The sequence below is a fragment of the Drosophila erecta genome, unplaced genomic scaffold (assembly GCF_003286155.1).
Source record: "Drosophila erecta strain 14021-0224.00,06,07 unplaced genomic scaffold, DereRS2 tig00000092-arrow-pilon, whole genome shotgun sequence".
NCBI lineage: Eukaryota > Metazoa > Arthropoda > Insecta > Diptera > Drosophilidae > Drosophila > Drosophila erecta.
In genome coordinates, this window is record NW_020825207.1 from 537,872 (window position 1) to 560,106 (window position 22,235).

Below are 22,235 nucleotides of genomic sequence, written 5' to 3' on the forward strand. Positions count from 1 at the left end.
CGAGTCGAATTTCAGTAGCGAGTCTGAGAATTCGCCTTGATGCGCCTTCGATTGTTTAAATGGGATCCCTTGACATTTGATGCACCTTCTGCATGCGGTCTATACAAAATGTACACTTCAAGCGATTCGTTAACGCCCAGGAGGTTGGTAAATAAGATTATATTGCACAATAAAGAACGAAACCGGGCTCCTCTTCTAGGTGCCTAGGTGCAGGTAAAAGATACAAACAAGTTAGAAGGACATTAATGAATTAGGAGGACTTTCCTTTTGCTTTGAGATCTGATTTTACTGATTTCTGTTGCTCGTTCTTTTGCCTTTTCTCGACTCTTCTACTCAAGAACAAATCACTCGAAAGAAACTCTAAGATCAACAGCTGATTTTCATTTGTTTGATTCATTTATTTACGATGTACTCTTTACGATTTATACTTTGTTGTTGCTCACTACATATAGTTACGTTCATATAGATAGGTTTATACATAGTTAATTTGCTAAATTAAACAAAATAAAGGACACGTTTCATACTCTCTCCTTGCTTCTGTGGTTGAGGAATGTTCTCTGCTTTAAGTATTTTTTTGTTTTTGTTTTTGTTTTCATTTTCTTTTTCTTTTTCTGGTTGTGTTTTTGTTTTGTTCTTAGCTAAACTACATTGTAGAACGACTTTATTCACGCTGGTAAACATATTTATATTACGTTTCAAATGTACAAAACTCTACGCTTAACTTGCCAGTGCTCTTGTTTATAGGTATTTTACAGGTTGCTATCATGGTCTATTGGCTAAGATATCGTGTGCTGCACTGCCCCGCCCCCGAAGGCCCTGCCAGCGAGGTCCTGCCGCTGGAGGAGGTGCTGGGCCTCCGCCTCCGCCTGGGCTTCCGCCTGGGCCTGGGCCTGGTGCTGCTGCTCGAGCTGCTCCAGCTGCAGTTGGTGCCCCAGCTCCTGGCAGGAGTGCTGGTGGAGGGACTGGTGCTGCTGCTCCAGGCTCAGCTGGTGCTGCGTCCAGGCACCCGAGGGCAGCTGGTTCGGATGCTGTTAGACCGCCGGCCAAACACTGTGTGTGAAACGGATGAAGGGAAACAGGGTTAGGAGATTTCGAAGGGGGATGGGGGCCGGTAAACCGGGAGCTGGTGGTAAACGCGCTGACTCAGCGCTTGCGACCAACTGGGGACAACGAGGGGGAAACTCACGTCACTAGTGATGGATTCGTCTCGGGCTGGTACCAGTACTGGGGCACATAGCCACCCATCTGGGGCGGCGGGTTGTGGTGGTGCGTCTGCGGATGTAGCGTTGCCGCTGGATGAGGTGGTTGTGGCGTCATTTGGGGCGGCGGCTTGTGGTCGATCCAGTGCGGCTTCTGGTCCCACGGCGCTTGCGTCGGCGGACTGAGGCCCGTTGGTGGGAATTCTGTGGGCACAAAGGCAGCTGTTGAAGTGGTTTCTGGATGCTGGGCCTCCGCGCAGGCAAACTCACCAGGTGAAAGCTCGGACACGGGTGTACTCGATGGCGTTGGACTGTGTCCGGGAGGTAGATAATGTGAGGGTGAGCCGCTGTTCGAGCCACCGCCGTTATTACCGCCTGTGGAATGGACAAGAGCGAGGGTGCCATTAGTCTCAAATGCCGCCCAAGGCTGTCTCCCGTTTGCCAACTCACCGCTGTGCATCTGATTGGGGCTATGCTGGCCGGGATTGGGTCCTCCCCCGCCCAGAGGCATGCCGCTGTTGGTGCCCGGGCCTTGGGCCGCCTTCATCATCTTTTTGTACTTGGAGCGTCGGTTCTGGAACCAGATTTTCACCTGCAAGCAAAGGTTGGATTCGATTAGCGTGGGAATCGGCCATACAGCAAGTGATTATCGACTAATGCGACTCGACGGCATCCTTAATCGGGGCAGAACCCCGCTAACAGATTCATTTACGGCTAGCGATACAGATACTGTGCAGCGTTGGCAGCTTTTCAAACAGCTTTTCAGTTGAAATTAAGAGTGAACGCTTGTGAAAAGCGGCTGGCAGGAAAATGGCTCTATAAACTATGGATTTTGGCAGCGTGCGACACATATTCGCGTCTAATCGCGCTGCAGCTCGAGATGTGTTTCATCAGTTGCGAAACCCGTATCTTTGGCGCGCTTGAGGCGACGGCAGCCGAAAAGTATCTCGCGGATACTTTCGGTTTTCATTTTGCAGGGGCACTGGAGGTACTCCAAGCTCCAGCTGCTGGTAGAACTAATTGCGCGCTGAGCTGTGAGTTGTTCGCTGGCGGAGCACTTCACTTTTGAAAGCCCCGCAGCTGAAGCTTCGCTGAATCCCCAGCCGAATCCGAATCCGAGTCGGAGTCCGAGTCCGAATCTGAGTTTGAGTCTGAGTCAGGCCTCTTTTAAATATAGATACAAGCAGTAACAGCGCGTATCTAATGCTGCTTATGAGTGCGAGTATCTGCGCGTACGAGTATCTGGGCCTGCAATCTTGCAGTTGACTCCGCCATGGCGTCCACGCTGAGCCAACATTGTGTGTTTTATGCACATGTACATGTAATGTAATCGGCATTATAGATACTGTACCAGCACTAGCTATATAAACTTGCCCGGCCAGACTTGTTCAAGGTCGTTCTTCGCGGTTGGCTGGATCTTTGTAGCGCCGCTGGAGCTCGCTTTTTGTGTTTGGCGAATTTCACTGACTTTGGGCTTTCGGTGGCTAGTTTTTGCTCATAAAACAGTCGGAGGAGACTCGGCTTTTATGTGCATTCCACACATCGATTTCAATTAGCCGATAGCTACCAGAATTGACTGTCCGTTTGGCCTGAGCTATTCGATCCATTGTCGGATCATTGACATTGGCAGCCCCGAACGGCGGTAGCCGAAATCCACGACTGGATTTCCATTTCATTTTAGTGTTCAATCAAGCGCGAATCTTTATGTCAGGCCGCACAGATCACCTCAGTTAGAGCTACTTTCGGCTACTGAAAACTCATCTTTGCATATCTGGGTTGTACCAGCAGAGCAAGGAACTGCCCTGGGAAACAGCCATATTTTTCGTGCATACACATTTGCTTAGATGTTACGCAAGGCAGGCCAAGCGAGAAATCTGCGGCAGTAAAAAAAACTGTCGAGGTCTCAAACAAGTAGTCACTTTTTGGAAACATTTAATCAAACACTTTTCTATGTCACTTGGCATTCACAGAGCTGAGCAGGTGTCAAAACTAATGGTCAGCAGCCTCTCAATTGTCAGCTTTAAAGCCATCCAGCGAATGCTTACATCCATATATATAAATATGTTTATATAAACACAAAGTTAGTGCTCGAGCAAGATAAGCGAAATATCAACTCAACAAGTTCCCCTTTGCGAAGACGACGACAAAAAGTTTGCATGAGAGTAAAAGTGTCTTGCGAATCCCTCGGACGGACCGACTGTCAAATGTCAATCAGCCTTATGCCGTTCGCGTTCTCTGCGGCCCCACTCCCCGAATCGTTCCACTTTCGCATGAACAAATATGGCAAAAACGCAAGAAATTAGCATGTCACTGTGTCAACTCTACGGCAACCACAACGGATCGAAGCCGCCTGCTCGGCATTATCCTTTTAACCCACTTCGACTCGGATGGTCAGATGGCCAGCCTGCGGCAGCCTGCGGCAGCAACACTTGCTTGATCACTTCCGCAATATGTCACTTGGCATATAATTCATGCAGTCAAACGCAGCAAAATTGATGGCTAGCCAAGAGTCTGAGTCGGAGTCTGGGATGGCATGGGATCGGGGCCATCCCCGATGGGGTTCCGAGGCGGAGGCAGGGGCAGATTACAGATGGGTTTTATGACGACGGCAACGCGCTTCTCCTGCAGCCGGTGCTAGATCTTCACAGCCAAGTGGCTGGCGATGACGGGGCTCCAGATGGAGATGGAGCGCTAAAGAGATCTGAAGCCACCAGAAGGGAGCGCGGAGTAGGCGCCGCTTGCAGCGGGCTTTCTAATTGCGAGCACTTGCCGTTCGAGCGACAAAAGCCAGTCACATCGACAGAGACGGAGACGGAGACGGAGACACCTGTGTGCCCCGGCAAGTAGTAACTGGTTCCGTGGGGCACAGCCAAATGTGTCGCAGGCCCCAGCCAGACTCTAATTCATTTGACAGTTGAGCATTTAAAACGTGGGAAAAGATAAGCCAATCCGAGGTAACGCCAACCGATCCGTCGATTGATTTGTGTGGGATCCCTGGCCGTACGTTTTCCCGCTTTCCGCGGAAACACTTCACGTCATCGCTGTTTTTCGCATGTATTTTCCCTTATAAATCACGGCGCAACGAGCCGACCGCCCCTTGCCAAGTCATAAAAAGGAGCCGCCCTTCCCTCGAACCCACACCCAAAACCTTACGGCTTTATTAGGAAAAGCTGGCTGGGATGTGCTAAGTAAATAGAGAGACGCCTCGGACACAGATGCCTCGGCCTAATGGCACCGACACCGCCCCAAAAACGTTGCATGGAACAGAGTCCGATGCTCTCCAGTGGCAAGTGGGCACTGCGAGCTGGTCATGGCGCTCAACACCCAGCGGGCTGTGTCCTCTAGCCCCAACAGTACTTAAAAGTTCAATTTGAGGAGTTGCCTTTCAAATCCTATTGTGTAATCTTGGCAGACTGTTGTGAGATATCAATAAGTCGTTATTTCTGAATAACTGGCTTGCATTACTCGATTCTTGGCTACCCTATCTAATTATATCTATCTTCGATATGATAGGGTATCTCAGCTTCTTCCTTGGGCAGCTGGCTGTTGCGAATACATATCCACCTCGACCCGCCAACGATGTCTGTCTAAAAAGCAACAAAAATGTTTATGGCTTTTCCCCGCCACCAGGGGCAACTGCTGCAGCAACAACAATCTGCAGCAACAGCAACAGCGGCAGCAACAGCGGCAGCAACAGCGGCAGCAACAAGAAATGGCAAGGCATGAAATGGTCTCAGTTTAGTTGCCACAAATTTATGGCTACCAAACGGAGTTTTCCCCTCATTGTTCTCAGCTTGTTGCTTGTTATGTTCGCTGATGTTGCTGCCGCTTTGGTTTTCATTCATAAATTCCGTGCAACAAGATTTTAGCATTTTTGCAGCACATTTTTGGTGCGAGAAATTTCAATTTGCTGGCCAAAGCGGTTAACATGAAAAACACTTTTCGGCGGCTTCTTTCAGCGGTGGCTTTGAGTTACGGCCAGGACCGCGGGCATTGTCTTAGCCGTTGATTAATAGCCGCATACGATTACCCGCTTATTTCGGATTATCGATTTCCGATCGGCATTCGCAGGCGCCAAATCTAAAGGTGGCTAAGCTTGCGATTTGCTCGCGAATTTGATAACCAAATGACCCAAACGGGCCATTACGCATACGCCCTGTGGGTCGCAGTCGCTGTCGCAGTCGCTGCTCAAGATCAGCCAGATCACTTTCGGTTTATTTTCGGCTACAACACGCCTGGCTGTCCACTTTTATGGGCAACAACTTTCCTTTGAGTCGCGCAGCACGCGCCAGCTGACCAAACGGTTTTAATCGCGCTGCAATCGCCAGCAAAACGCGTGCAACCCGCTTGCGCGGCAATATTTAATTTATGCACAAGAGGAAAATCGTAAAAAAAGCACAGAAACCATAAAAATTTAAATAGGCGATAGAGTGAGAGAGAGAGGAAGCGAAGAGCGGGAGCGGGAGCGGGAGCGGCAGCGGCAGCGGGACAGGGACAGGGACAGGTAAAAATCTGAGCTGCTGCGCGAAATAAAATTTTGATTTATGATCTTGTCGCTGAAGTTGTTCGTCAACAGCCGGCGACGGCAAGTAGCGTGTTTGCCGTGGTTGCTGTTGTTGGCCGGAGCTGCTGTACAAGTTTGTTGGCGCAACAAGTGCTTTCGGCCAGTATAACTCACTCGCCGACGGTCGGTCAGTCAGTCATTCATAAAAGCAGTGGCCGCGTGGCACTTTTGATTTTGTTGCCGTTGCTGTGCTGTGCTGTTGCTGTTGCTGTAGCTGTCTTTATTTTGGTAAGCGCATGTTCGGGCCTGATTTTTATCTCCGGACAGTTAAAAACAAAAAGTAAAAGCCAACAAAACGCATTTAATATATTTCTCAGTGGCCGCAGCGATTGCAAATGCGCGATTGAAGTGATTGCAGCGATTGTAGCGCTTGTTGCTGCCGCAGCGACAACAGCAACTGTTGCGTGTGCTGAAGGCAGCCAGTTGGAGCTGGGCCCACCCTCGCGAGCGGCAGAAGATACTGCCCCATCCCACTGACGGCCGAGAAACATCAGCATATTTCTTCCTCAACTTCTGCTGCTTCTCGGCCCAAACCCCCGCGCTCCCCGCTCCGAGGCATGCTCTTTTGACTGCCATGGTTGACGGATTACGCAACTTGCCGGCCGTAGCATTTTCATTTTATTATTGTTATTATAAACTCTCCGCATTGTCGGTGGCGTTTTTCATTGTGCTTGGAAAATTTGAACATTGCATGCGATTGTTTGTTGTTATACGCTCCGTGGCAGCAGCAGCAACAGCAACAGCAGCAACAGCAACAGCAGAAACAACAGCACCTACAGCTCAACAAAAAATTTGTTTATAATTTTGAATGCAGCGAGCGGCAGCAGCAACAACAGCAATCGCCGCTAGGCAGCCAATGACTTCGAAACATATACAACAATGCCATGTCGTGGCAAAATATGGAAAAAAAAACGCTACAAAAAGTTTTCTTTTGAAAAGGTTTTTGTGTTTCCCGTGTGGCGGACCTGCCCTAGAGTCAAGTGTCACGCACACTCCGTGCTCCGTGCTCCGTGCTCTGTGCTCAATGCTCCATGCCCCATGCTCCATTCTCCGTTCTCCATCCCCAGTCGCAGCCTCAGCTTTCAGCTTTCAGCTCATTAAAGACAACACCGCATGCTAAGGCCAGTTCAAGTTCGCTGCCTAAGTCTTTCGTTCTTGTTAGCAAGGAGAGCGACCCGTGGAAAGGGACGGCAACAGCTCTTGCAACGGATGGATGGGACAGAGCAAGCAGCAATCTTCGCCGTTGCGAAGACGTGCAACCAAAGTGATTTCCAAATAAAACCGTTGCGGGCTGTTTTGGGCAACGCCTTCCCGAAAAAACGAAATCCGAAAACAGTAGAAAGGAAAGCGGCAGCAACAGAGTTCCAGCAAAAAACGCTCCCAGGCTTCAAGGCCAACAACGCAACAACGCAACAACGCCTTGAATCCGCTCCCCTGCTCCAGCTCTGGACGCAGTTCGGACCTGGCTCCATGGAGCAACATCGCTGCCAGCAAATGAACGCAAGTTAACACCGGCCGATCCGGTCCGGTCCAGGCCCAGACAAATTGAAAGCAAATCGATGCCCGTTCAAAGTTGAAACACGTGGCCGCAGTGCTGCAGTGCTGCAGTGCAGCAACGCAACTCTGACCCCGTGGCAACTTGTGAACTTGTGGCAGCTTGTTGGTGGCACGCACGTGGGGCGGCCACAGCAGCCCACTGCATTGCAGACAAATTAATTTGCTTTTAATTCCACGCTCATCGGAGCTACTGCTGCTGCCCCAGCCGCATTTCAAAGTTCACTGAGCCCCAGTGGAGCCCAGTGGACATTGGGATGCAAAGTATGCGGTCGACTGACCATTTTTGGGTCACCGCCAGTGCCGGAGCCAGTGCTCGTTTCCCTCGGGGGCCGCGCGCGATGTCCCAGCTATGCCATTGATCTTTATCAATGGAGCCGGAGAAGGAGTTGCACGCCGATAGAGTCGCCAGTGCCATGAATGAAGCTCTCGGCGATCCCGGCTAGATTCATTAATTTATGCATATATAGGCAGTGCGGTGCGTAAAAAGTGAATGAGATGAGCGAAACCAGAAGGCACTAGACGCAGACCGGGCACCGAGCTCCTGGCCAGTTATGAGCTGCGCCAGCGGTGGCAGCCCCTGCTTAATAAACAATAAATATGCAATTAAGCAAGGCCAGACGAGAGAGCTGTTTATATAAGATGTTCCCTCCGTTCTATAGTCGCTCTAATAGCAATTAACTCCGATACTCGGATACTTGGGGACTTGGATACTTGGATACTTGGAGTGGACCGAAACGAAGCCATCGGCGATGCGAACGTGGCGGCTGCTGTTAATAGGAAACGCAGCAGCGACGAGTGGAACAATTTTTATAGACGGCTGTGTGTAAATGAAGATATTGATCTAATTTCTATATAGCCATGATTGCTCAATCGCCGGTCGCAGCATTTCACCAGCTTTCGACCCGAACTCGCTCAAAGTCATATTAATTATGTTGTTAGGCCAGCCGAGTCTGGAGCAGAGCCTCTTTGGTAACGGAGCTGGGATTCTGGCTAAGTCGAGCGACAAGTGCAGCCGCATGCCAGCCGCCAAATTAGCCGCGGCCAAGGACAAAACGAGCATTTTACTAACTCAATTAGTGCTTAGCTGGCCGCAGAGAAATGCCTGCGTTGCCATTTCGAGACCACTTCAGTTCGGAGAATCGATTAACGATCAGGGACCGATCAGGGCATCAGCTGAACGGATTGTACTATGTGCTCTCTGGCTGGATGACGCTCATCCGGCCCAAAGCGCTCGTCAATCGGTTTTGGATTCAGACTTCTTGACGCGATCGCCTCGCATTGTGCAACACAGTGCTGTTGTCAAATCCGGAAACTGTTCCCATGTTCGCTGCGAGTGCGAGCCATTGAAAGCAAAAACAGCGACTGCTGATCGCTGAAAAACTGAAAACTGAACGCTGAACGCTGAACACTGGGCACTGAAAAACGCCCCAAAGCAACGTTCAAAGCTGTTCTGACTGACTGGCATGCAATGCGACTGAGAACTTTGCTTTTTGATTCACCTGCAAAGCCTTGAAATTTTGTAATTCTAATTCGCCGCTGAAACACTGACTCAGTTCAGCTTTTGTAATCCATCAGCGCGGCGGCAGCGCGAAATTATGATGAAAAAATCAGCAGTAGCAGCAGCAGCAGCAGCAGCAGCAGCAGCAGGCTGACGTACACAAATTGTTCAACAATAAATCGGCGGCAGCATTTGATCAGCAATTGTCAAGGTGAGATTTTAAGCAGATACAAAAACAATAACTGCGATCATGACGACGGCAACGGTTGGAGCAACAACCACAGTGCAGTTTCGAGTAGAAGGGGTTGCCGAGGGGGCGTGTTCGAAATAAGTAATACTCACATAGTTTGTATTCAGTATAGATATATTTCGAGCGCACTCGCTTAGTCAGTCGACTTTCTACAGTCACTGCAAAATGTTAGTCATGTCTAAGTTCGTTTTCGGCTTCTTACTCGTAGCAAGTGTCAGTGCAGATAATTTGGCACTGTGCTAAGTAAAGTCGTTAATTCTTGGAGATGGCTAGGAGTGCGGCAGTGACTAACTTGTTGGCCAAGTCTGACGGATTGCCGTACAGCTGCAGGTGGGGGAAACCCCGAAACGTGTTTAATATTAATGCGATTCTCCTGAATTCAGAATCCAAACACTCGCAATCTCTCCCAAGCTAGACTTCGAACTGGGCCCCAACAATGGACCCAGCTCCCGACTATCTAGCAGTGGGGAAGTTCCGTGGGATCTTGCACGGTGGGTGCAGTTCATCAAGCTCAATTAGATGGCCCAATTATAGGCAATGGCCAAGCAGCCATGGCCGCCCCATCGAAGTGCACTCGAAGGAAGGCATTTTCCGCACGGCTAACCAGATTCCGGGGCGAAATTAAATGGGGAGACGTGAATGGGGATGGTGACCCCTCGGCGGTCAGAAATCATTTGTGGTCAGATCCATCGGCCAGATAATGACAAACAAAACTGGGGGAAAAACGCTAACAAAAAAGTGTGGCGGCTAATTGTGCAATTTATACAAGCGCATTCTTTCACTGGGCCGCTTTTTGTTCGGCCGGGGCTGGTTATTTAAATATTGCTCTTCGGTGTGTCCCTCTGTTTTTTCGAGTCGGAGTCGGAGTCGGAGTCGGAAAATGAAATCATGGTCAACTGACTATTATTTGTCGCTTACACACAGTTTTCCTATGCATTTTCACAGCCAGATCATGATAGTGCTGGCAGCAACAAAAGAGTCGAAAAAGCGCCGCGAGTTAGCCAAGCGTTAAAAGTTTGTTGTCTCGCCATTGTTGTCGTTGGGGAAAAACCTCGAAGGAAAATTTAAGCCCCTCGCATCTGTATCTGTGCATGCAGGAAAAGGCCGCCTTAATTGGTGTCAGAGTACAAGGCTGCTGGGTGGATGCGATGGCCAGGACATTCGAGTGCGGCTAATTGGCATCGCGTTTACAAGGCCAAACAAGTGCAGAAGGGTTCGATATCTGCGCATTTGAGAACCAATTAAAATATGAAACCAGCCTGTCTGCAGAAGAGCCACCCACTGGAGCGGGCTATCTCGGCGTGCTGGGGCCCATCACTTCCTTCCAAACCAGTTGGCTTGCTCGAGCCGCAGCCTCCGAGTCTCCGCAATAAAATAATAATTATTATTATTATCGCATCGGAGAAATCTGCCAACCAGGGGCATCCTTGGCTCCGCATCTGGCCAGTTTCTGGCTTGTTTACCTTTCCGCCGTGTGTCAGCAAATGAAGCCGTAATTAACCCTGCCTGCCTCGCTCGTTTTGTTGGCCAATAGACCGATGGCCAAGATACCTGCGGCATGGGTATCTATGCCAGCCGCCGCTCCAGCTATGCGCGTTAATAAAAGTCGTAAAGCTTTATGTATTTGAATACTCTCACTTGAGCAGGCCAATAACGGCCTTCCCCCCGCCCCCTGCCCCATGTCCCTCCCCCCCTCCAGCAACCGCTCGTTGGGGCATTTTGTAATTTCCTGAGCGTTGCATACGATTTGATCGAAGCGCTGACGGATGGGGCAGCAAATGGAGCCGGAGCTAGAGCCAGTTTGGGCATTTTGAAAGCTGCCAATATTGTGAATGAAACGCGAAACTTGCTTTCAGCACAGGGACCTCCAGCTGGGTGGAAAGGCGAGTGTGGTTGTGGATGATGACCCATGCTGGAGGCAGGAGGAAGCTGTAAATGTGGGCCGGGGAGCCATTATTACCACGAGGATGCCCTCCCTATGCTAGCTTGGGATTGTGTTTACACACAGAAAGTTGTCCCTTTGGAAACTGGTTCACTCTGGGTTCTCCTCCACTCATGTCACTCCAGCCCAAGTACTTTCAAAGCTTGTAACGCTGACACTAGCTTAGCTGGATCAGCTTTTTGGCACGCTTTGTGGGTCAATTTGTGCCGCGGATCGCTACCTGCCACCGCGAATTATGTCAGCTGCAATCGAGATTGCACAAGCAGCACGTAGCCACTCATCTGAGCCATCTGCGATACATCCGTGAGGCTGGGTATCCACATGTGTCCGCCGAGCTCTTGACTGGCGTTAGATTGAGCTCTCCTCCAAATGCAAATGCGGTCGGCGGAGAAAGATGGAGAAAGGGGCTTTGGGCAGGGGAGATTTACTGGAGAACCGCTGGGGAGAAACTGAGACTGCGAGCTATGCATCATTGTTAATGGCAACTTGTTTGTTGTCGAATGTCGCTGCTTCTGCTGCTGCGGCTGCTGGCGATGTTGCTGCTGCTACTAGTGTTGTTGTGCCGTAGTAGCACCAGCATGAGCATTGATCAAACTTAATTCAAAGTTCCTGTTACGCGCGCAGCGGTGCAAGTTACGACACAGGGCGGCGGGCGGGCGGAGAGGGGCCGCCGCCGATGTTGCAGCAATATGCGTGCGATTAAGACGCAAGTGCGGCTGCTTAGTTACAGCGTATTATGTGCCATAATTTAATTGACATTGCCCGCGTAAATCAGGCAATCACTGATCTGATATACGATGTGTTGCTGTTGCTGCTGCGGCTGCTGCTGCGGCTGCTGCTGCTGCGGCTCTGTCCGCAGCATAAGCGAACGTGAGTGAGCTGAGCATTTAAATGCGGTCAGCCAGTTTTTCATTTTTTCTCGCTTAGCCGTTGATACTAACTAGACACTTGTATTATTTAAATCAAGTTGTGCTAGTTTTTTTCCTAATACAATAAAAACGCGCGCGTTTTTGCCGCTGCCGCTGCCGCTGCCGTTTGCTGTGTGTATTATTTGATGTGGAAATTAATTTAATTTCGTTACAAGTATTTCGCTTGGCCTGGAATTCCAGCGAAGTATCATTTTGGGTTTCTCCGCGGAGTCCATGACCTTTGCGCCATACCAGAGCATTGGCCACGTCTCACGCTAGGGGTGGAGCAGCAGACTTATCGCGGCTGGAGCCCCCAGCTCGCCGAGAAGCCCCAGCCAGGCGAAGGTGTGCACCGTGGGCGATGCGTCTGCGTCTGCGACTGCGACTGCGACTGCGTCGTCATCAGACCAAGTCTGATCTGCGTGCAGCGGAGATTCGCGGAGCTACAACACCATCAACACACTCAGAACACTACACACCACACACACACACACACACACACACACACACATTCTCGCGGGCGGACTCATAAAGCGGGCGTTGTTGATTTTTGAAGACAGGCCCGGGCAGAAGCAAAGACCCACGGCGAAATGTTAGTGCAAACGAGTCGGGAAGGCATTTTTGCACCACAACTTTTCCTCTTTCGTTTTTATAAAGTCGTTTCTACTGTGACATTGGGCTCAAGACTTGCCTTAAGACTGCATTTACTTTGAAGGAAAATGCACCTGGATCAGTTAGGCAACTGGCAGCACCACCAATATTTTTGCCTGGTCCTATACCCCTTCCTCCTCGGCCTCTTGCGCCCACAAGCGCCGTTTTGGCAGTTCGTCTGCCAAATCCTTTGTTTTCAGCCAGCGTGGCCTCCTACAAAACTCGTGGCTTTTGTGGCCGTCTCGTTGTGGCTGATTCAGCTGTTGTTGTTGCGCCTAAGAGCCTCGGCGGAGGAACCAGATCAAAATGTGCCGATATGAGCTCATAAACACGCAGTTTAAAAGTATTTTTTATTATTTTATTTCATTTCGCTTGGCGGGGCTTTTGTTTCTGCTCGCCTTCGCTTTTCGGGAATGGAGATCGGAGCCGCGCAGCCCGTTGAAAGGGGCTCGCACGGACTGTACATACACTTTTGTCTGGCGCTGTCAGCTGGAGTCTTTGCTTTTCGGGCAGCGAGAACATTTGGCAGTCCACTTAAGCGCTCTATGTAATTATTCAATTAGTCGGGGTGCAAAAACGAGCCAGATAGGGGAAACAGTAGCCGGGATTTTGCTCTAATTGAAACTTAATTATTCTCCGAATGTTTGTACACACTCCGGCCAAGCGGCCAAGTGTTTCTGTGCTCCGAGCTCATTAACAGTCACCGGATGCACTTTCAAATCAAGCGAACAGCAAGTGGCCAAGTGAAAGATGCAACTGGCAAACGGGTTTTGCTGCCGAAGCAGCAGCAGCAGCAGCAGCTAAAAAATCATAATAAAATTACCATAATTATAAAAAAAGCTGTAAAACAGCCAGCAGTATGCCACATTTTTTTGCAGTAATGTTCTCTATACTTTTGCGCAGGAGAGTGGCTGCTGCTGACCGGCAGGTGTTAGAACGGACAGTCAGCTGAGCGTTTGGACTTGAGGCACAAGAACCGAATTGTATAACACGCCCCAAAAACAAAAGCTTAATAGTAGAAAGACACCCCACCGCCCCTGAAGGCCATTAAGCTGGCCTGGTGTTTGTGCAACGCATAAATCTTAGGGCCAAGCACAACGGTTTGTTTGCACGGCCCAAACATTGGCGTGTACTGGCGACTAGCCTCTCGGACCATCGCTGCCCATCGTGACCAGGAGCTCATGACCAGCTCCTGAACCTGGCCAAATCAATAAAAAACTTCCGTTGCTCAAACGACGAGGGCGGTTTTAATTAACACGCGGCCCGCGTTTCGCCGTCCGCGTGGAAAGCGAAAGCGGCCAGGACTTACACCCCAAAATGCAGTCATAAATTCAGGCTCTTGGCCAACTGTGCAGCGTTTAACCCCTTCAAGGCCCGCGGCCACGGAGCTCGAGATAGATCGAGTTGATTGTGTCGCTGGGGGCGCAGGGGCGTGGCTATTTGCTTAGCTGCCTCGATTGACAGCTGCCACAGCCGCGACTTTGGAAATCAGGGTCTCTCCCGATTCCGCGGGGTGGCTAACAATGGGTCTGGCTTTTGTTGGACTCCATGCCCCAACCCAAACCCAGTCGCAGGCCCAGGCCCAGGCCCAGGAGAATTTATTACACAGCCGCCGTGTGGCACGCCCGTTCTAGACCCGATCCCCGCTATGCGAGCCTCGGTGTGCAGTACATATTCAAATATGTATCTTGATAAACAACTTGCGGCGGAGCAACACCCACGCCACCAATACAGAGCCACAGCCACAGTCACAAGCACAAACACACAGGGTCTTCAACTTGTTTTACAAGTTTTTCTTACAACATTATTGCGGGCGGCTCTCGCCCCGCAGTTTCGGTTGCTGCCCCTCCGTCGTGAGCACATGAACTTTCGTGGCACACTAATTCAATTAGGAAGCCCACGCCCACTATCAATAAATTTCTCAAAACACGAGACTCATTCACGGCAGCGTTTTGCGTTTTGCAAACGCTGCTGCTTGCGGCTCATCTGGAAAGCCATTAAATAGAGCAGTGGCAACTAGGCGAACTGGGAACTGGGAACTGGGCATCGAGCCAGTACAGTACTTGACTTGGGTGGGTGTTGCCAGTGACAATGCCGCCCCCGCCCCCGCCCCCGGGAAACCTCCCTGCCGTGGGCAGCAGCGCGTGCAAAAACAAAAGCAAGCCAAACCGAACGGCAACTGAAAAACTTTTCACAAAGTTGACATTGACACACGTGGAGGAGCCACAAAAAGAACATTACAATATTGCACATACGCCCGAGTGGCGTGTTGTCAAGGGGGAGGGTCGCAGGCGTAGGAGGTTGCCATTGTTACTTGTTCGTTGTTCGTTGTTCGTTGTCTTGGCTCGTTTGTCAGTCAGCATTAGAGACATGTCAACAATTCAATTGGGAAAACGCCAACTAGCCAACGAAATGGGGCGCAGCCCACGAAATGGCCAAAGGATCCTTGCCAGGAATTGTTAGGTATCGCAATCCTCCTGAATATGTACTAGTTAGACCAAGCTGATTGTATCTCCAAGACAAGTAGCCCCGTTCCCCGACCCCAGATTCCCAGATTCCCAACCCCGGAGAAGGAACTCACCTGCGTTTGCGTGAGGCCCAGACTCGCCGCCAGCTCCGCCCGCTCCGGCAGGGCCAGGTATTGGGTGCGCTGGAAGCGGCGGTTGAGCTGCTGGAGTTGCAGCGAGCTGTAGATGGTGCGGGGCTTGCGCATCTTCTTGCCCTTGCCGTTGACGCGGAGGCCGGAGTCCTCGCACTTGTCGGAGATGGAGAAGTCTGCGGAGGGAGAGGGGAGAGAGAAAACAATGCGATGAAAGGAGCAGTTGAGTAGTCTGTAAATGGCATGCCCATGGAACCGGGCAATGGAACTGGGCAATGATGAATTTATAATCAGGCTATGGAATTATGGCCAGAATGGCCCTTTTTGTGCCCGTGCACCAAATGCATATTTATGAGTGAATTCCCGCGGCAGCTGGAATGCATGAAACTGTTACATTTATGGACCTGCATTAATTGCAGTCGCATCGCTTAGAAATCGGGCGGCCCCGCCCGCTCCACTCGCATATCGATTCGTTAAGTAACTTGTAAATGTCAACGAATTAGCGCTAATTGCTGAAGCGAAAGTTCAAAGCACTCCACGTCGAAGTTGTCCACAGCTCATAAAACTACGATGATGATGATCGGCCGACACTCAAGTTCAATGAGCGACGACTGCAACTGTTGACGTTGCTAATTGTTCGAAAACAGCACACGGAGCCACCAAACGAACTATTATTAAGTGCCAAATATGGCCACAGGTGTGTACCTGTATCGGTATCTATATCCGTATCTGTATCTGTATCTGTATCTGTGTCCGTCATCCGAGTGTTGGTGTCGGCCGTATATTTTTGGCGCCCGAGCAGGCGCACGTGCTGCACACTCTTAATGGCGAAATGGCAAGACGCAGTGCGGCGGAGCAGCAGAGATGGCGGCACTCACTGTCACCTCGGCCACCTCCGCCACCCAGCGACCATTAGGCTTCACAGAGCGTTAGCTGTGTGAGTGGAGAGCCGCCATTGGGCCAGTTCCCTCGGCCACTGCCACACATGCGCCCATTACAGAATGGAGTAATTAATTACGGCTAACGAAAGCCTAATTGCAGCAATTATGATTACGAGCACCTGGGGATTCCTTCTAACGATCAGCTGCTTTGCAGATCTCTTGGCCGGGTCCGAGCGATGAGGCGGTTTCAAGAGCAAGTGCACCAAGGTTAATTGGCCCACGTTGCGTATGAGTGACGAAAGTCAAAGACAACGAATGGAGGCTGGCTGAAGCGTTGGCGTTGTCGTTGTCGTTGTCGTTGTCGTTGTCGTTGTCGTTGCCGTTGTCGTTAGTAATGCCTCCACTGTTTTACTGCTTCTGACGGTGCTCACATCCCCGACAATGGATAAAAATGAATTGCTTTTCACTCACCGAAAAGCGAAACTGCTCAACCAAAACGCATCGAAATAGCAACAAATTGTTCAACAAATACGAGAGACAGCAACAACGAGTTGTCACAGTCAAGCGCGCAATTATGCCAGAGACTGGGAAAAATGTTCCAAAAAACATAAAGAACACACAAAAAGCAGAGAGATGTAAAAATAAATAAAATGGGAAAATTGCACGTACGTGGATGAGCAACAAAGCGCTTCCAGAGGTCCCACAATTTCAATAGAATACATTTCGTGGGAGGAAAAGTAGCATAAATATTAAAAAAGTAAAGCCTGGCGTTCTATGCGTTGTATTTTATCTAAAATGTAACCTGGCACTTCCGATTGTAGTTCGTGTACATTCCCACCAAGAATCAATCTGAACAACTTTTACAAAGAGCAGAAACTGAAATGTTCTCTTAAAGAGTTTGTGTCTACTTGAGTGTCTTTATAATTTAGCAGGTTAGATTTTATAATGAAGTGCTCACTCTACATTGCTGTATAACTTATAAGAGGGAAAAGGAAGACCTTAAAAGAGCAGCTTAGGGGAAGTTGTTCAAGAAAGGAAGTGAATAATGAGGCGTACGAGCACAATGAAGTCCTAATATCTTTATCTTCGATCTGATGGCCAAGTATTGCTATAACCGATTGAAACTGAAATTTGATAAAAGTGAAAAGCACCGCGGTCGCGAGAGGACAGTGAAGGCAGCCTAATTGAGACGAGTCGAACTTGAAGTCAACGAGCAAACAAAGCCCGCAGAAGGCGACCACAATGGCTCTCGACCGCATTGAGCTCTCGAGTTCGAGTGTCGCCAAAAAATAGAAAAACAGACAAGGAAGCAGCGAGCGATCTTTTCGAGATCTCTTTTGCAACAAAAGACCCGGATCTCTGGGGGAATAGGTTTGCGATTGGGATTGGGAGTGGGACTGGTACCGGAATATCCGAGTAAGGAGGAGCAGTACTTACCATCCTTCGGTGGACTGGCGCAGGGCGGGGCGTAGCTGCCCAGATGGTAGCCGGAGTAGGAGTTCTGGTGCATTGGCGGGAACGGGTAGCCGAGGGCGCTGCGCGGACTGGGGAAGCCGGAGTCCTGGCCGCCCTGCGGTCCGAAATGCTGATAGGTGCTCCGGATGCCGCCGTACCTGGAATGCCGCAAAAGCACGGAAAATAATCAATACGGGGCTGTACCAGTAGCTGGGGCTGTAGTACAGCGCCTGTGAATGTGAATGAATCGTGCCGGGGACAAAACTTTTCCTCCTTGCGTGTTTTGTCTACACTTTTCACTATTCACTATTAAATTCAAACGTCGCCGCGTTCGGCCGGGAAAATATCAAAAAGTGTGCCCAAAATGTTTCATGTTTAATGCAAGAAGCGTCCAAACGAAAACTTTTTCTCTCACAACAAAAATTAGGCTTGCGGAGAGCCAGGAAATATTTGCCATGACTTCATTTACACAAACCAGAACCAGAAGCGAAACTAAAACCAAAACTAAAACCAAAACCAAAGCCAAAGCAAAGCCCGAACTTGATGCGGCATAATATATCAAAGAAAAATCAATACGAGTGTCAGAGGCGCTGTTTTAGTTTCGGTTTGGTCCGCAGTTCCGTTTGCAGTCCCGCTCGCTTGTGGTAAATATTTTGTTAACACTTTGCGGGCGAAACAGTTGAGCAAGTTCCCATGCATTATGTTCCGAGCGAACTGCATGAAATATTCAATGCTCTCCTAGCCCCTCGAACACGGAAACGGAAGCGGGCGGAAAGCAGCAGAAACCGCAACGGACAGCGGCTAACGGACAACGGACAGCGGACAGCGGACAGCGGATAGCGGACAACATGGCAGCCACTCCGGGGACGGAGAAAAGTCGTGGCCAGGGACAACTCCCGAGGGCTGGTCGGCGCAGCCAAGCATTCCAAGTTCCAAGTTCCAGCCCAAGAGCCCAACACGCACAAATGACAGAGCAGTGGAAACCGCAAGGCTCAAAACCAAGAATGCAATAAAATATGTATAATGAAAAATCGAATCGTGCGTTGGGAAAACAATTTGCGGCTGCAAACAGTTCGCCGAGTGAGCGGTAACAGTAAACAGACCGCCGAGTCCGTCTCATTTCTACCCCACGAGGAACGGCTAGTTGGATAGGAACAGACCCTCCGGAGCAGACGCTTATTTAGCACACGGACCGGGAGTAAACTACACTTAATTGAATTTATTTTTGGCTTCCGCTTGCCGGCCAGGCAGCCACCAACCAGCATGAACCGTAGGCCGGAAAGTGCAGCTGAAGTGATTTTCTTAATCAAAACTAATAGTATGCGAGACCCCAACGCGAAATCGATCTCAAAAATAATATCATACAAAGAAAAGCTGACGAACTTTCATAATATTCAAGTCGATTGGCTGAGGGCCTAGAGAGGGCAAAATGGCAAATTGCTACATTCAAAATTTGGGAATTCAACGTCATTCACTGACGAATCTATGAATCTACTATTGGTATCTTTAATTTGTTAAGACAACTACTTTTGTGTAAAATTTATGTAACGACCAAAATAAGATTATTGGCTATTGTAATATAAAAACCCTTCTAGAAGCCCATATCCTCTTTGGTTAGTTAGTTGACTTTAACTGCTTGCTTTTATTAAAAAGGGGAACTGTGATTTCTTCTCTAAAAATCCATTTCATTAACGTAATGTAATGTTGTGATCTGTTTTGATATGCATTATTTTATAAGGTAAATTCTTCCTTGGTAACTGTAGCTAATTGAAGTGTACGTATAACGCTCTTTAGATTCATTTAAGAGATTCGAATTAGAGTTTTGGGAACGCCCTGGCCACCAACTCCTTTTCTCTCGGGTGTGTCAACTACTCCGCACACTAGATTGAGCTCCGATAAATTGGACTATGGACGGGCTGAAGGGCTGAAGTCTGGCGGAGATCGCGCCTGCGAGCCGAGACACTTTCTGATGTCTTCCCACTGGGAAGCTCCACTCCACTGATCTTGGGGACACTCACCCGGCGGCGGCGTGCTGCTGCAGCTCCACGAAGGCGGACTTTCCGGGGATGTTGATGCCGGGCGTGACGCTGGCCGCCGTGTTCCCGCCGTCCATGTACTTGGGCGTGTGCGGCGCGTCGGGGGCGTCCATGCCCGACTGGGGGGTGCTGGGAGGCCCCTCGTAGGGGCTCCCTAGGTCCGTGAAATTGAGCGTGTTGGCGCCTATTGAGGCCACTTTATCAAGAATTTTGACGGCTGTTCAGGGGGATACGCGCGGGAAGGAAGTTCGCAGCGATCCGATGGCAATGATCAGCTATACTTGCACAGTTGCAGTTCGAGTGTGTGGCTTGCGTACTTGTAGTATTTCTAGGACACAATGTCTTGGCTTCAGTTCAGTTCGGCGACTGTGATTTGGCGGAGCTGTCGAGCGCGTAAATCCTTTCAGCTGGCGAGGAGGCACTTTTCTCAGCACTGACACTCAACTTGTTAGCAACTCAACTCTCTCGGAATTGCTTTCTTGTACCACTTCGATTTCTGGCTGTGCATATTCTTTGTCGATTTTCGCGATTTTCAGCTCCGTGTTGCGACTCAAATAAATCAATTCAAATCAAATGAAATCAAAGCGGACCAGATCAGATCAGATCAGATCACAGCGAATCACTTTCTAGTCCGCGACGGATCACTCAGTTCGACGCAAGAACGCAGAAACGCAAGGCGCAAAACGCAAAACGCTACGACGGATCGACGACGGCAATTCAGCGGCGAGAACAGCGGCGACGACTGCCCACGAACAAAGTGCGTATACGACTAGGTGAGGTTTTCGCGGCGCGGTTGCGCGAGACTTCGACTGGCTGCGCTGTCGCTTTGCGGCCGTGCCGCTTTGCCGCTCTGTAGCAGTGGCGTGCGAGCGGTGCAGCTGCCAGGCCAGCGCCGTGCGTCGGAGCGGGACGGCTGCTGAGGCCCGAGCCGCTGGCAGCGACTCTCGCCGAGCGTCGCCAATCGGGTGGTTTGCAACCGGTTTTCTCGGTGGTGTCTCTGTGTGGTGGTGCAGAAACCGCACCAATACCATAAATTTCCCTGTTGCGGGCGCACGGGGGTGGGGCTGGGCTCTGGGATCTGGGCCCCCGTTTTTGTGCCGCTGAAGTCGACAACTTTGTCTAGGTCTAGGGCCCGCATCGAGATTGAGGCGTGGCCTGTCGCCCCGCGTCCCCACGGATTATGGGGGACATACGACGTGTATATGCAAATTCCAGGGGGAACTGCCCGTGGAAAGTGCAAATATTTTGACGTTTTAAATAATGTTGATTAAATGCAAAGGTCTCAATTATTAAATTGAATGTTGAACCTGTAATTTGACTTCTTATATAGCCGCTGCTCCTGCGGTTCCTATTTTCGGATCAATCGAAACTGTGGCACACGCATTTCCATGGGTAATCAACAGTTGCGGACAACAGACGAATTAACTTAATGATTTGTTTACGTTTTACAATCGGTGGGCTTGCTTGTTGTGGAAAGAACGCTACGCACATGAATAACTTAGCGTACCACATAAATATGAAAGGTCTGCTGGCATTTCCTAATGTTACCTTTAATCTGAAAATCCTTTTTAGGCAGTTTTAAAGTCGCCTTGGAGTTAGCACTTGTGGCGCCACCTAGTGTCCGCCTTTGGCAGCAGCAAACCAGTCTATCGGGCCAACCTGCTCACCTGTCAAACGCACACACACACACACACACACACCCTCGCAGTCGCACTCGTGCACACATACCTGCGCACCCAGCACGCCCCCTGCTGAGAGCGGAAACTCTCTCGCCACGCCCCCTTCAGCGCGCGAAGAGAGAGCGGAGAGCGCGCGCAGGTCCAATTCAAAATGGCGTCCTTTCGGCCACATAATGTCGCTTTGTGGCTTGGGCCAAGCGACACGGACCGTTTGCTCGAGCGGATTTTTCATTCACAAGACAAAGTCGCCGACCGGAGAGAACAGCGGAATTTCCACCTTTGTCCGCTTAGCCAACTGGGAGTTGAAGCGGCGGTAAAGCGGTCTGCACTGCCCCTTTCCGCTCCCCCAAAAGCGGACAGTTGTCACCTGAGAAGGATTTCCGCTAAAAGTGGAAACTATGCATATGCATGAGTCGGAGCGGCACTATTAACCAGAACCAGAGTGCCACAAAAACGAATTGAGTTTATTTATAAAAGTTAATACATAAATCGAGCATCCAGCGGTAGCGGTAATTGAGCGCCTGATCCGACTCAAATGCTAATCCCCTCGTCCGGATTGGAACGGATCGGATCGGATCGGATCAACTGTGGAGTCCGCCGTTCCGAGTTGTGACCTGGTCGGCTGCGCTGCACTAATTTAAAGGGAGCACTGCAAATGCACGTAATTGTTGCAATTACTTAATGAAATATTTATTAAATGCAAATTATGATTAGCCCGGGCTAGCCACTGCACTGCAGCTACTGTTCCTTTTCCCAGTGAGGCGCCTGGGCTGCGCTGGTTGTGCTGGTTGTGCTGGTTGTGCTTGACTAGGCCAATGGTAATACGGACGCCCCTCTTGGGCCCCGATTAATTGGCCATAAATCAAAATCAAATTACCGCCACACGAGACACGTGCAAATATGTCAAGCGAACACGTTTGCAAGTCAATCAGCCAGGCGAATTAATTTATCAACTGTCGCAGATGAGCTCGCAACATCGATAAATCAGCAGATATAGGGCATCGGATCTACGATAT

General features: G+C 50.0%; 1 protein-coding gene across 2 annotated transcripts; it reads right to left on the reverse strand.

Moving 5' to 3' along the window:
* Nucleotides 1–377: 377 nt before the first annotated feature.
* On the reverse strand, nt 378–20,329 carry LOC6548577 (homeotic protein distal-less). Of its 2 annotated transcripts, XM_001976646.3 has the most exons (7): nt 19,523–20,329; nt 17,487–17,662; nt 15,151–15,344; nt 1,650–1,791; nt 1,470–1,574; nt 1,187–1,403; nt 378–1,050 (listed from the first exon to the last, which is right to left on the reverse strand). In XM_001976646.3, the coding sequence occupies exons 1-7, from the start codon at nt 19,651–19,653 to the stop codon at nt 1,032–1,034; spliced, it is 984 nt and encodes a 327-aa protein (XP_001976682.1). In that variant the 5' UTR covers nt 19,654–20,329; the 3' UTR covers nt 378–1,031. The 2 variants fall into 2 exon arrangements, with proteins under 2 accessions (XP_001976682.1, XP_015012699.1); XM_015157213.2 differs by lacking the exon at nt 378–1,050 and having other exon boundaries at nt 1,183–1,403; nt 1,470–1,791.
* Between the last annotated feature and the right edge of the window lie 1,906 nt (nt 20,330–22,235).